At 48.1% G+C, this 14,496-nt stretch overlaps 1 protein-coding gene across 1 annotated transcript in view; it reads left to right on the forward strand.

The window, feature by feature from the left end:
* The first annotated feature begins 4,653 nt into the window (after positions 1-4,653).
* The window catches only part of LOC103373591 (extracellular sulfatase Sulf-2-like), a 24,766-nt gene continuing 14,923 nt past the window's right edge, over positions 4,654-14,496 (forward strand). The window contains exons 1-3 of the mRNA XM_008303506.1: positions 4,654-4,845; positions 13,291-13,518; positions 14,034-14,155. Coding sequence (XP_008301728.1) covers positions 4,734-4,845; positions 13,291-13,518; positions 14,034-14,155 — 462 coding nt within the window. The 5' untranslated portion in view covers positions 4,654-4,733. The remainder of the gene's footprint in view (positions 4,846-13,290; positions 13,519-14,033; positions 14,156-14,496) is intronic.

The raw sequence follows: 14,496 nt of genomic DNA on the forward strand, positions 1-14,496 counted from the left end.
GAACACATGAGGCTCCTGATGAACACATGAGGCTCCTGATGAACACATGAAGCTCCTGATGAACACATGAGGCTCCTGATGAACACATGAGGCTCTTGATGAACACATGAGGCTGCTGATGAACACATGGACCTCATGAACTGCTCCTCGCTGCAAAACAAACTAAGTTCTGAAGTGAAGCAGGAACCGTTCCTCCAGAGGAACATCTGCTCTGGAGCTGCTGAGGAGAGTTTTTAGTCTTTAGCACCAAGAGCCCCAGACGGGAGGAAGGACCTCATCAGCTGCACCAGTTATTAGTGTGTTCAGCTGGAGCACAAGAGACGGAGATGAACATCAGAACCAGGGAACAGAGGAACCAGCTGATGGTGGAACATCTGATGAGCAGACAGGAACGGTCTGGAGACGTGGAGATAGTTCAACATCTGCAGGAGACGACAGCAGCTCCAGGGTTGAACATGTGACGACACGTGATGGTTCCTGGTTTGATGTTTAGTTAATAAGTGAAGACGTGTTTCTCTCCTTCTCGCTCACAGATTTCTGACGTTCTGCTGCCGTTTGTTTCCTCGTCACACGTTTCACTGGGATGAGATTTTACACGTGACTAAATGTGGGAACAGTTTCTGGTCTGATCGTCACTCTGACGGGTTTTAATCCGTTTGTTTGTTGTTGTTTGTTTGTTGTTGTTTGTTTGTTGTTGTTTGTGTGGATGGTTGACGTTTGTGTTCAGGACATGGATCAGCAGCTGCAGACGGTGTTTGACCCTCCGTGGACCCTGTGCTGTCATTGTGTTCTGCTGAGTGGTTTCATGTTCTCACGTTGATCCTGGAGCTCCAGCGGGACGTCATCAGACTGGTCTGCAGTGCAGAAGCCTCCTGGGTCGGTTCTGACTGACTGCTGAGGAGCTTCAGGAAGCTGGACCTCAAACACATCATTTTCTGGCTCATTTCTTTTTTCTGAGGTGGTTGTGAATTTATTTGCTGAAGCGGTTTTTGTTGTTCCGAGTTGCTGAAGTAGCGTCTGAGAGAGCAGCTCCTGGAAACAAAAGGCTGCTTCAGCGGAGCAGCGATAACAGAACTTCATTATTCAGATAACTCATCTCTGTCCTCCGTCTGCCTCCACTCCAGCTCCGTCCATCTCTTTTTAATTTCAGCTTCACCTCGCTCCTCGTCCTCCGCTCGTTGGTTTCCGTCCTCTCTCTGCCTCTCGCTTGTTTCCTTTCAGGCCTCAGACGTGTTCGACATGCCAACGGACCCGGTGGCAGCGTCACCGGACTACGACGGAGAGTCGGTGTAAACGACATTAAAGCAAATGTACGTCTGCGTGGTTCTGACAGAGATCTGAGCGTAAAACACATCAGGTTCTGACATGAAGGCTGAGACTGAGTCCTGAAGTTACAAACGGTGGAGAAGCTACCTGGAGAGACAGAAGACCTGTTTCATCACATTGAGACTCTACCATGTTGGTTATCAGCCAGACGTCCCAGCAGTCCAGACTGAAGCTGGGTGAGGAAGGACTCTGGTGACGTGACGGCTGTGAGGCGTTCAGGGAACATCTGCAGATCATAAATCTGTTAGAAGGCGTGATGCTTTGGCGTCTTGGTGAGCAGGTTTAGTGTTTTGGTGTGTTCAGGTCATAAATGCAGCTCAACCAGGAAACGTGAACGTGGTTTTTCCGTCCTCGCATGTGGACAGAACCTCCTCCATCTCACCTCCTGGTTTTGACCACGTTGGTGCTTTAACGTCTTGGTGTTTGACTCTTTGTCAGACTTCTGATGATCTCACTCTGCTGAGATCACCAGAACCTGCTGCTGACTCAGTTCATGAATGTTGCATCTTCCTGTCAGCAGCTCCTCCAACGTCATCAGGAAACGTTTCCGGACTCGTCTCCGCCTGCAAACACGCGCTCTGTCTTTGTTCTTCATGTCGTCAACACTTGAGCGTTTGGAGAATCAGAACCTCGACAGCTTGTTGGAACATACATCTTCTTTCTTTCATCTCATGTCGTGTCAGTCGATGTCTTCGGGTTTCAGGCCTTCTGTCCTGATGGCGGTGCTGGTCGGCGTTTCTGTCGGAGGTCAGACGTTCCTCCGTTCGTTCTCGTTCTCCTGTTTGTTCTGCACTGAAGCAGCAGTGACTGTGAGCGGTTGTGTGGATGGACAGATGGAGGCTGCTGGAGGTGTACAGATGGAGATGAGCAGCACTGAACAGCTGAGCGGAGGTGTGAACGAGCCGGTGGGCGGAGTCCCAGTGAACATGGAGGCTGGATGGATGAGATGCAGAGAACACAGAGTGTAAATGACGAAGCTTCTGTCTTCATGTTCTGTTCATGTTCCAGGGCCTCTTAAAGGGAAACAGCAGGAGGAACCACAGGAGCTCTGGTTCTGAACCCATCACTGGAGCCCAGCGGGTCAGTGCGTGTTGGTGCTGGTCTGGTGGACCACAGTCTGGTTCCTGCTCAGGGTTGGTCCTGAATTAGCAGGAACGTTGCTCAGCTGCTGGTCAAGAACTTTGTCCTGTTCTGCAGCATCCTGCTACGTTTTCATCGATGTTCTCTGACGGTGATGATGTTCAGCCTGAAGTCAGACTAAAGTTTAACGTAATCACTCCAGAGAAGGTCTCCCAGTAGAACCATGAGCCCAGTGGCTCTGCAGCGACAGCAGGAGGCTGAAGAACATTCTGATAACGTTCTGGACGTTCGTGGTGAAAGTGTGGCTGAAGATTCAGTGTCCCAGACGTTCCTCGTCCTCTCTCTGGAGACCTGATCTGTACCAACAGCCTGAAGAAGAACCGTGTTCATGAACATCCAGGGGTTGGATCCTTGGTGCCTTCATCTTCAGGTTCTTTGTGTTTGGGTGCCCTGATGTCCAGGTTCTGACATGTTTGTGCTCTACTGGGAGACATTCTGACGTTCTGGTGCATAAACGTGGAGGTTTGGACATTTACTGCAGATGGACGTCTGGTCGGGTCGGTAAAAGGAACCGAGCTGTGCTGGCCTGTGAGTCTCCAGGCCGGTTCTGAGAACATGGAACGTGGAGGGAACCGGAGCTGGTGTGGTACCATCTGGACACGGGGCTCATCTTCACACAGCGTTCTGTGTGCTGGCGGTGGGTTTAAGGGTCGGTGACGGTGTGTGCTGAGGTCCGCTCTTCAGAATCAGTGGTTCAGAAACATGTGGTCAAAGTTGAGGAAGTCTCCTTTAAAACAAGAAGTGAGCTGCAGCCGTCCATCCGCCCCGACCTCCACCTCAAACTCACTTCCTGTCACTTCAGGTCCTTTCAGGATGACAGAAATAAAAAGCTTCTCCCATCCCTGATGGTTCTGAGGACCAGCCCCTGAAGGGAGCGTCTGCTGTCGGGCTTCTTCTGAACCTCGCTGCAGCAGTTTTAAGTGCTGACAGAAACTCTGAAGCGTCTCTGGAGACGTTGGCGATGCGAGACCTCAGCGCAGGAGAAGCTTCTCCATCCAGCTCATCAATAAGGCAGCGTGAAGCCACGACAGGCGTCGCTGCTGCAGATGAATCATTCAGTCGTGGACGCTGCTGAGGCTGGTTAAAGCAACACATTAAGCTTCTACCGCCGCAGCGACGGCATGTTCTAGTCGACGATGTGTCCTTCAGCATCACCATGTTTGGTCTTTTCATATTCAGGTTTTTGACTCGTGTTCGTTTCCATCCTGTCGACTCCTTCGTGTCCTGATATTCCGGTTGGTGACGCTGATGCCTTCATGTTCAGGCCGTGAGCTCGTCTCTCAGCAGCATCACGGGTTTCTGATTCGGATCAGATTAGACTAGATTGAACTTTATTGATCCCTACGGTCGGGTCCCGCAGGGAAATTGTTGAATCAGGCAGCTGGTTTTGTTTCCGTCTTCTTCTACTCTGCTTATTGCAGCTAATGTGGCCGAGAGCGCCCCCCTCTGGCAGCAGTACGCAGCCGAGTTCATCCACTAAACCTGGAGACTAATTAGCATTTTCTCTGTTCAAGTGTTTGGCTTGAATCTACTCATCAGTCGTGGAACTGAGTCTGAACGCAGCTTCAGCGGTTTATCAGTGTTTCATTAGCTGAGAACAGAAGAAGTTTTCTCCTCCTTCTCCCGTATCGACAGTTTAACAAACCCAGACGGTAAATTAGTGTCGCTGTGAGAGTAATTAGCTGATCTGAGACTAGTTTGGTCTGACGGAGGAGGAGGAGGAGGCAGAGCGACGCAGAGAGAGAGAGAGAGAGCGACTGGATGTGGACGGAGGCTGAGCAGCAGCAGCTGCTTTTACAGCAGAGCGTGCCGTCGTCGAGGGCAGCGAGCTGTTGCCACGGGGATTACTGACACGTCTGCCGCCACGGCAACGGCCAACAGGACCCGATCTGGGAGGAGGACGAGGAGGTTGTCGGGTTCGGCGCCTTCGAGCAAGGCAGCCATGAAGACGAGGTGACCGGAGGGAGGAAGGACAAAGAGAAAATGCAGAGGAAAAGAAAAAGAGGCGGCGAGAGGTTTGAGAGTAAAACGTCATCAGAGAGGAAGCGAAAGACTCGAGAGGAACAGAAACAGAGAAGTGATGCCGTCGGCTCGGCGTGTTCTGCTCAGTTCCAGGATTTCTGTCGTCTTTCCTGAGTTTGGTTTGATTTCTTCATGTTCAGCTCCGTCACAGTAAGTCTGCTGCATCCAGGCTGTTCAATATAAAAATAAAAACTAACTTACTGTCCTGCTGCTAACAAACCTGCTTTATCCTGCCTGACTGTCCGATGAGACTGAGCAGCACATTAACGTCCTGCTTCTGCCTCTTTGGTGTCTTAATATCCGTCTTATTGACATCTGGGTGTATTAATATCCAGGTTTTGTGTGCGTCGATATCAGGTCTGTGAGGTTCTGCTGCATTAATATTGAGGTTTTGGACGTTTTGCTGTGTTCACGTCCAAGTTTTTCACATTTTTGTTTGTTCACCTTCAGATTTCTGACACTGTGGGGTTTGAATATTTGGCATTTTTAAAGTTTTGGTGAGTTAATCTCCATGTTTTTGACGTTTTGGTGCATCACTGTCCTGTTTGTGGAGGGTTTTAGGGTTCGGGTTACACACTAAATGTCTCAGCTTAGAACTCATTTTAAGTTTTATTTGAGGCCCGTTTGGGTTCATTCATTGACTAAAAGAAATGATTCAGCAGCAGGAACTATTGTTCTTGTTCTGCACCAGTCCATCTCTGAATCCTTTGTCTTCTCCACCGTGTCACGACTCTCCGATCGCCTCAGTCAGGAAGACGTACGCTTTCAAAGGTTTGCTTTAATCTAGTTTCCGTTTTATTCTTTGGTGTCTGAACAGCAAACAAAGCAACACGTTTAGTTTACGGTCAGATTACACACCAAGAGGAAGAACATACTTCAGAGATCAGATGAGAATCTGATCAGATGAGCTCGAATCCATCAGTTTACCTACAAACAGAATAAAACACCGACGGTGGTGCTAGAGGGACGGTTGGTGGTTCGTCCTCTGGGCAGCAGGAACAGGAGGAGAACACTTCATGTCTCTGAACATCTGATCTGCTCTCAGGTGACAGATCGAAGTTCCTGTAATGTTTGAGACGTGGGTTTGAAAGTTCGGGTCGGTTCCGGGATCCAGGTCCAGAGCTGCTCACTGACTTCACGTTGAAACCGTCATCCTCAGCTTCACTCATGTTTATCTGCAGACAATATTCTCCTGCTGTGTTTTTAACAAATTGTCAGTGAGGCGAAATTCTCGGACGAGGTGTAGAGTTGCGTGTCGTCTGCATATAAGCGATATTTTTATTTTTAACGCAGTTGCTCAGTAGGACAAGGCAGAGATTTAAACATGTGGGACTCCAGAGAGGATTCATCAGTACGAAGCTGCTGTGTTTGTGGTCGGTGACGTCCAAGTTCAGCTGGAACCGGATTCCTCCAGAAACCAACCACAGTAGGTTTGAGCTGTCAGAGATTCTGTCTTGTGATATTCTACATTTCATTTTTCCAAAGTGATTCATTTGATCTTGGGAGTGTCAGAACCTGGTCCGATGCCCAACAGAGGAGGAGAGACCAGACAAGAGCTTGTTTTAACTTGTCAGCTAAAACCTAACAGAACAGAACCAGACCAGCTGAGTTGGATCACTGCATGTTTTTGCATTATCTGGGTTTTGAGGCTTTGGTGCATTAAAGTCCAGCTGCTGACTCGTTGTTGTCTCTGTTTCCAGGTTATTTCATTGAGCTGATATCCTGTTTTATAAAGTTTTGTTGAAATAATATCCAGAGTTTTGAGATTTTGGTTTCATAACATCTTGACTTTTGACACTTTAGCATCTAAATATTTTTATTTCTGGCTTTTGGTGTTTTTGTGTGTTCATATGCAGGTTTTTAAGGTTTTGGTGCATCAGTAGGTTGATGTCCAGCCTTCTGGCGCTCTGTTGTCTTTAAGTCCAGGTTGTTTGGCATTTTAGTTCAATAATATCACTTATTGTGGCATTTTATTAGGTTTCTATCCTAGTTTTTGAGGTTTTTTTTGCACTAATATCGATTTCCTTCACTCTTTGGTTTCTGAACATCTTGGGTTTTGACCTTTTGGTGCCTAAATATCCACGTTTTTCATGTTTTTGTGTGTTATTATCGAGGTTTTTGATATTTTAGTGCATCGGTTCAGGTTTTTGAGGCTTTTGTGAGCTGGTTATTTTTATCTGGTTAACTTAATCCTGGACGACGCCCCGGTTGTCAAAACCTGGTTTATTGCTGGATGAAGGAGGTTTGTCCAAAGTACTGTTGTAAACGCTCAAAATATTGACTGAAGCACTGAGTCCAGATTGTTCTGCTGCAGAACACGGTTCCCGACATGCTGGGTTTGAACAGCCGTGTTCAGGAGGAGCCTCAGAAGTGTTTAAACAGGATTTGTTGGCAGCAGAAGAAGCTCCTTTAAAGCTGCACAGTTCTGTTTGTGGTGTTTGTCCTGAATCCGATTCTGGCTTCGTGCTGCTCGGACAGAACAAACAGAAGACAGTTTCCTATTTCTGCTTCCCCAAAGCAGCCGGTAACGTGATCTCGCTGCGAAAACTTCATGTGCAAAACACACTGAAGTCACTTCTGGGAGAATCTGGCTGACGGACGTCAGCAGCAGACGAGAAGGAGGAAGATGAAGCTGTTTCCTGTCGGCGGATGGTCAGACGTCGACGCCGGGCCTCGTGTTGCCCTACAGCTGGTAGTTAGTTGTTTGTTCAGAGGTGTGAACACATAACAGCTGATAGATGAAGCATAGATGATCCGGTGAGTGATTCACTGGCTGAACAACATCCTGGTTTCTCAGGTTTTGGTGTGATATCATCCAGGTTTTTAAAATGTTTTTGTGAGTTAAAACAAAGGTTTTTGATGCACTAAAGTCCAGCGTTTTGACTCTTTGTTGTCTTTATTTAAAGGGTTTTGGCAGGCTGGGAGATGTTGTCCTGGTTTTTGACACTTCAGTGCGTATCCAGGTTGTGGAGGTTTTACTGCATTAACATGCACATCCTCAGTGTTAACGTCGTGCTTTTTGACTTCTTATTGTCTTTATGTCCAGTTTTTGGTGTTTTGGTGCAGTAGTATCGAGGTTTTTTATAAAAGTTTGGTCCAGGTGACTTGCTTTACACGACTACGCAGTGATCAGCAGCTTCAGCGTCACCTCCTGTGATGAGAGTCTGGCTGATGTATGAAGACACTGATTTCTACGTTTCTGCTCTTTGTTAATGAGCTACAACCCGTCAGGCCTGTTTCCTGGTCACGGAGGAGCTGGACATAAACGCTACGCTCTAAATACCAGCTGACATGTTTATTGATAAAAGTCAGGAAATATCAGCTGACGTATTGATCAGAGCCAAATGAAAAAATTGGTATTGATCCTTGTGTCTGATATTCATCACGTAGCGTAGCGCGGCCGCTCGGTAATGAACGCTGGGAGGCTAATCTGTCATTCCGTCGAGCTTCGGCTCAGTCGGGAGCGACGAGTCGACCTCTGACCTTTAGCCGAGCGCCGCGACCTTTCGCCTCGACGCCGCCGAGCCTCCCGCTGCTGCTCTGCATGTGAAGCACTGATGAATATGAATGAACAGTTGGAGCTGTTAGCGCCGAGGCTCTTTATTGACACTCGCAGCGAGTCGGTTGGCAGCAGCTGGAGTCCCGCCCACAGCTCATGAATATTAATGAGGCGTGATGGAGGAGAGGCCACACGAGGCTGACAGACGACAGGATTTATGATCCTCGAGGTGTTCGCGGCGTTTGTTCGCAGCTCAGGAGAGCGTGACGGCACGAGCATTAAACAGCTCGATAATGTAGTTTCATAGCAGAAGTGTGGCGACGCCTCGACGCTGCAGCCGGACGGAGTCAGATGGAGTCAGATGGAGTCTGATGGAGTCAGATGGAGTCAGATGGAGTCAGATGGAGTCCTTCACTAACCGGCCAGGCTTCGGAGAACCCTCTAAACTAGTCTTCTGTGGGACTGCAGCCGGTGTTACATCCTGATGTGAAGCTGATTTGACCTGAAGTCTGAGACAACATGTGAAAGTGTTCAGAACTGACGCCCGCTAGCGTCCAGCAAGCAGCTGGTGGTGCTAGTCCTCCAGTCCGAGCTGTGAACCGTCATCAGCAGCTGCACACACAAACCTGGAAACACCACAAAGAACAGGCTGCATCTCCACATGGGCTGTTTAGTGTCTGACGGTCTGGTGTCTTCATGTCATCATCGTCCTGGTCGTTCACATTTTGGTGTCATGTTGTCTGTGTTTTGTGTTTTAATATCCAGGAGTCTGATACTTTCATGTCCTTTTATCTAGTTTTTGATGTGTTGGTGCATCATTATGCAGGTTTTAACCCGAAGACATGTGGTGTCCACATACTTTTGGTCATGTAACAGTTGTTAAACACAATCCTCACGATGTTTCTCGTCTGCTTTGGATTCGTTGAGTTCCTCCCTGTGATGTATTAACGAGGGATCTGCCTGACTTCTGCTCTATCAGGAAGCTGAAGGAGTTTTAACACGTGAACGTCTGAGTCGACTCGTTAACATCCGTCAACACCTGAAGGACCCATTAAGGTCTGTTTTATCCTCCGAGGACAAACTGTGGTTCATTAGATGCTCGTTCCTCCTCAGTCTGCAGGTTTGACAGTCATTCAGCTGGCTGTGTTTGCGTCTGTATGTTTCCTCGCCGAGGTGAGGATCTAACGTTTCACCGCTCTCCGAGGAAAGCTCTGAATATCAAATCAAACCAACTATCCAAGAGCAGTGGCTTTATTTTCAGGCTCGACTCCATGAATATCAAATGAAAGAAAGTATCGGGATTCAAAACAGCTGCGTTATTTAAATCTGCCGACCGGTGAACCGAAACCTCTTAAATGTAATCCTGCCGCTCCAGCCGGCGGACCGGGCAGATGTAGCCCCGTTACTGGCATCAGAAAGGAGCTTCAGCACTAAATTACAGCGCTGCCTTTATTTACAGAGACAAGTCATGCTAATGTGTTCCATTAATCAAAGTTATTGGGCATTTAGCTTGTTCCTCTGACAGCAGCGACGAGCCAATTAGGATCTAATTGTCTGCTCTGAAGGGAGAAACAACCAGCTGTAACCAGAAAATTAAATATTCAACATCAAATTACCTCATATATTTCTCCAAACACAGATAATATTGGTCCTTGGTGGACCGCCAGCTGCTCTTATTAATGGATTTTTCTTGTCTCTGTGTTCCAGGTAGATAATTTCGGAGGGAACAGTGGAGATGATTAATGAGCAGAAGGTCGAAGCTGAAGGAGACGTGGAATTAATTAGAGAGGAGCTTGTTTTTATCTGCAGTCACAAGTTTGGAGACGACTTCTTGTTCAAGGTTTGACTGTTTTCCAACGAGTCGAGAAAAACTGGAGGCGTTTGAGCCGAGACGCTCAGCCAGGCTTCACGGCTCACTTTGTGTCTTTATGTATAGAGGTTCTGGTTCTGGTTCTGGTTCTGGTCGTTCTGCAGCTTGTTCTGCCCATTTCACTTCTTTTTCAGTCACTTTGTGTCTTTATGTATAGAGGTTCTGGTTCTAGTTCTGGGCGGCTGTGGTCAGGTGGTAGAGCGGCTCGTCCTCTGAGCACAAGGTTGGCGGTTCGACTCCCTTTAGTTTTCTGAGTTTAGTCTCGTCCTCTCCTCACCGAAAGTAATGCATTCATCCTGGAGGACTGTTGATGGACCAGAGAATGATGAGAGCAGAACCACCAGTGGACTGGAACTCGACGGACCTCGTAGGAAGAACCTTTTTCTTGTGATTTTTGAGTCAGTCTGACGATGAGTGCTCGGCTGAATGGACGCATGTCGACCGACCAGTCGACACCTGGACACTAGAGATCCAGTCACTGGTACCGCTGCTGGGATTTCTGAGTTGGTAACATCAGCACCAATTAGACAGATTTTTAAAGTTCTAACGTAAGATCCATTTTGATTGTCCTCAGAGAACCTCAGGGGGGTCAAAGCTAAAGTAGAACTGGGTGTCATCGGCATAGAAACGGATGCGGTGTTCTTTAAGAAGATGTAAGTGAGGTCGAGATGAAGTGGAACTCCTGACCTCCTCCTGCAAAAAATGATAAATATATGCTGAAAGATTGTGGTTTAGAACTTTCCTTCTGATGAAAGGAAACAGGAGAACGTCTGATGAAGGAGAACTTACAGATTAAACATCTGTGTTCCCTCTGATGGAAACAGTTCAGTCGTGTATGTAAATGTTTACTGTGGTTGTTTCCTCCTGGTGGCGATAAGTTCCTAAATCACACAAAGAAGCTCCTTCTGTGAGCTCTTACTGATCCATGAGTCTCCTTGTTCTGCAGAGAACCTGAATGTTCTGCTCCACTGTGACCCAGACTGAGGATAATCCTGCGGGTTGAGCCTCGGGTCGGTTTGTAGGTCAGTTTCATAATGAAGCTGAATGACATAACACAGATTACCGACTGGACCGGGCAGCAGCTGGATCTGCTCGGTCCAGATGTTGGTTCTTCATGTTCTGATCCATAAACTGTGCTGACATGCAGGACTGTATCTGGTCTCAAGTCAACATGACGGACTAATCTCATTTGTTGGGACTGTGAATGAGCAGAGAGCAGCTCGGCGTCACATGTCTCCGGGTCGGACCATGTGACTGCAGTTTACCAGAAAACTGAAAACATTTCACTGAAAACAGATTAAAATTCCAGATTTAGCTCCAAACACTGAGCTGCAGCACAAATCTGCTCCACTTTGTTTTCCACTTATCAGCTTCTGGACTCATAAATGCTCCGTTAAACGTCCTGCAGTTAAAGTCCAGCACAAGCACTAAGTCCTCAGTTTAATCCACTGGTGTCCAGCCTCTGGTTCGGAGCCCCCAGCGGGTCACCAGATCAATGTGAGGGGTCACCAGATGATTGGTTGGAGGGTTTTCCTCTTGTCTTTGGTTCATGGTGTTGAATAATGTGAAGAATCAAACCACTGCAGTGGGAATCTGCCTCACAGACTAGAAGGACCAGGAACAGAGACGTTCACTTCAAACCTGAACCAAGTTCCTGATGCTCAGACGCTTCTGACCAGAAGGAGACACTGTACCCTGAAAAGAACCCTGAAGGTTCTACAGCAAGGGTGTCCAGTCCTGGTCCTGGAGGGCCACAGTCCTGCATGTTCTAGATGTTTCCTTCTTCCAACACACCTGATCCAGATGATCAGGATCGTTATCAGGCTTCTGCAGAGCTGGATGATGAGCTCATCATCTGGATCAGAGGGAAACATCTAGAACATGCAGGACTGTGGCCCTCCAGGACCAGGACTGGACCCTCCTGTTCTACAGGGACGGTTCTCATCGTAGGAACATGTGGCAACAAACCCTAAACAAATGTTTCGGGTTTATGGAAACAAACATTCAACTGATTGTGATAAACAGTTTGCATTGGTCCGAATGTTCTGGTTCTGAATCTTTGACATCTTCATGTTCAGGTGCCTCATTCTCCAGCTCGTAGACATTTAAAGCCCTGGACAGACCAACCACAGCTGGCTGCTCAGCGGTTCTGGTGGTGGAGCAAAGGGTCCATCCTGAAACCACCCACAGGTTCCTGCAGAGGAACACTGGTTCTACTGGAATGTTTAGCAGCTGAAGAACCAGATACCAACGGAGGGAACTTTGATAACTCTGCTTGTTTCTGCTGAGGACTTCCTGTTAGAACGGGGGAGACGGTGCAGGTTCTGGCTGCAGGAGGTTCTGATCCTGAAGGTGATGATGGTCAGAAGGTTCTGGTTCTGTTGTCTGCTGTTGGTTTTTATTCACTTTCTGGTTCAGTTTAGTTAAAAGCAGCAGGCCCAACATATTTGGTTCTGGTTAAAATCAGCCATCCTCTGGGTTACCATGGTGACGAGTGCTGACCGGTCGGGTTGAAGCAGGAAAACAAACGACGAGATGTTCCATCAGAAACGTAAGAAGCAACACAGACTCAGCTGAGAGGCACTTTAGTTGTAGAGGAACATAATTATTGGACTCTGCAGAACCTGTGAGTCAACACAGAACCAGAACCATGGCGGTTCTGTAGGTCCACCTGTTAGCTGATACACAGCTCCTGGACGTGGAGCTGCAGGTTGTGGGTCGGAGTGTGTCTCCGTCCACTTCATGAGCATCATGTGTGGCCCGCTGAGTGTGAGTCAGTGTGACTGATGGACTGTGTGTTTAACATCAGGCAGACAAAAGGCTGCTGCTGTGAGCGCTACGCACACATTAGCCTCCCGTCACGCCGCCTCTCATCAGCACATATCAGCTCCGTCTGGACTCAGCGCTCTGCTCCAACTCACAACGTCGTGTTCCAAGACAGCGGTTCTGGAGACGTCGGTTCTGCTGCTGCTCACGGTTCTGAGCTTGCAGATGTCGGATCAGAGCTGCCGATCTCCATGACCCGCTGTCAGGTCACATCCACGTACAGAACATCTTCATTCCTGTTTCATCTGTTTCAGCATCTTCAGCGTTTTCTGGTTCTGTTCAGTGAAACGAGTCCAGTTTTTGTTCTGTCCAACTGAACTACATTTGAACTTGATGTTGGTGCAGAACGATCCAGGTTCTTAAAGTGTCCACGTGTTCAAACGTTGGTGTTCTACGTTCCGCTATGTCATGTTGTCTGGTGTTCTGGCGCTTCTAGTCGGTTTCTGTAGGTCCATATCAGGTGACTGACCTGCTGGTGGCATCAGCAGTTCTGGTCTGACCAGCGACTGAACGGTCGGAGTCGAACCGTAGATGTTTGTGAATGACGACCATCTTTGGTCGCAGGTCCGATCCTGGCAGTGAACCCGTCTGTCGTTGTGTCTTCCAGAGGCTGAGGTCCGTCCAGTCGAAGCAGCTGATTGGTTGACCCCTCGGGGGGGTCGAGGGTCGGAGGCCATGGCGGGCCGACTCCTCCTCTTCCTGTGTGTCTCTGTGACGCTCGGACACGCCCACTTCCCGTCCGGACAGCGCCTGAAGCCCCGCCTCCAGAGAGACAGACGCAACATCCGGCCGAACATCATCCTGATCCTGACGGACGACCAGGACCTGGAGCTCGGTGACTGAACACAAACACACAGTTCTGACCCGGTTCAGTTAATATTTAATCAGTCTGACAGCGTTTTAATGATAAGTTCTTGAAATCAGTCCGGTGAGTCTGGAGGAGGCGTCACTCAGACTACATCTTATTTGTATGCTGACAAGCAGAGAGCATTGTGGGAGTTTAGCCGTCAGCGGGCACCACGACAGAGACTGAACTCATTACAACACTGTTCCAGCTACTTGGTGTCGTCAGTGTTGGTCCATCAGGGGCGTCTCTCTAAAAGTTCTAGTGTTAGCAGAAAGGCTAACTATGCTACATGAGTTTAAAGAGTGAAAATGTTGGCTGGAGTCTGACAGAAACTGAAAACACACCATGTCTAAGGCTAACTGACTGCTACAGGACTTCCTGGTCTGTTAGCCTGCTAGCATGTATAGATTAGTAGATTAGATTAGTCTGAAATCAAAAACCTTCCATTAGAACTATTTTTACTCCCTCTTCATAACGAGCTAACGCCGTCTGTGTCTGTGCAGGTTCGATGCAGGCGATGAACAAAACCCGCCGCATCATGGAGGAAGGCGGGACTTCTTTCTCCAACGCCTTCGTGACCACGCCCATGTGCTGTCCATCACGCTCGAGCATGCTCACTGGCAAGTAAGTCTCCACCTGGTCAATTCAAAGGTGTTTCCAGTTTTCCACGTTGTTCTGTCCCGTTTGAGCTTCATAGAAGCAACGTTTAGTCGACAGAGAGTCGATGTCGGTTAAACGTTATCAGGAATGAAACCAGAAGAACAGCGTGTGTTGAGTTTAATCGTTAAAATCCAGCATTTGGTGTTTTCGTGCTTTAAAATTCAGGGTTTTGATGTTTTGGTGTTGATATCTACGTTTACGTCTGCGCTGTATATTAGTGCATTCACGTCCAGATGTGAGCTGCAGCTGTCTCTGTGGTTAGCACCGTTAGCACCGTTAGCACCGTTAGCAGGTTAGCAGCTAGAA

The sequence above is a fragment of the Stegastes partitus genome, unplaced genomic scaffold (assembly GCF_000690725.1).
Source record: "Stegastes partitus isolate 25-593 unplaced genomic scaffold, Stegastes_partitus-1.0.2 Scaffold2021, whole genome shotgun sequence".
Taxonomy (NCBI): domain Eukaryota; kingdom Metazoa; phylum Chordata; class Actinopteri; family Pomacentridae; genus Stegastes; species Stegastes partitus.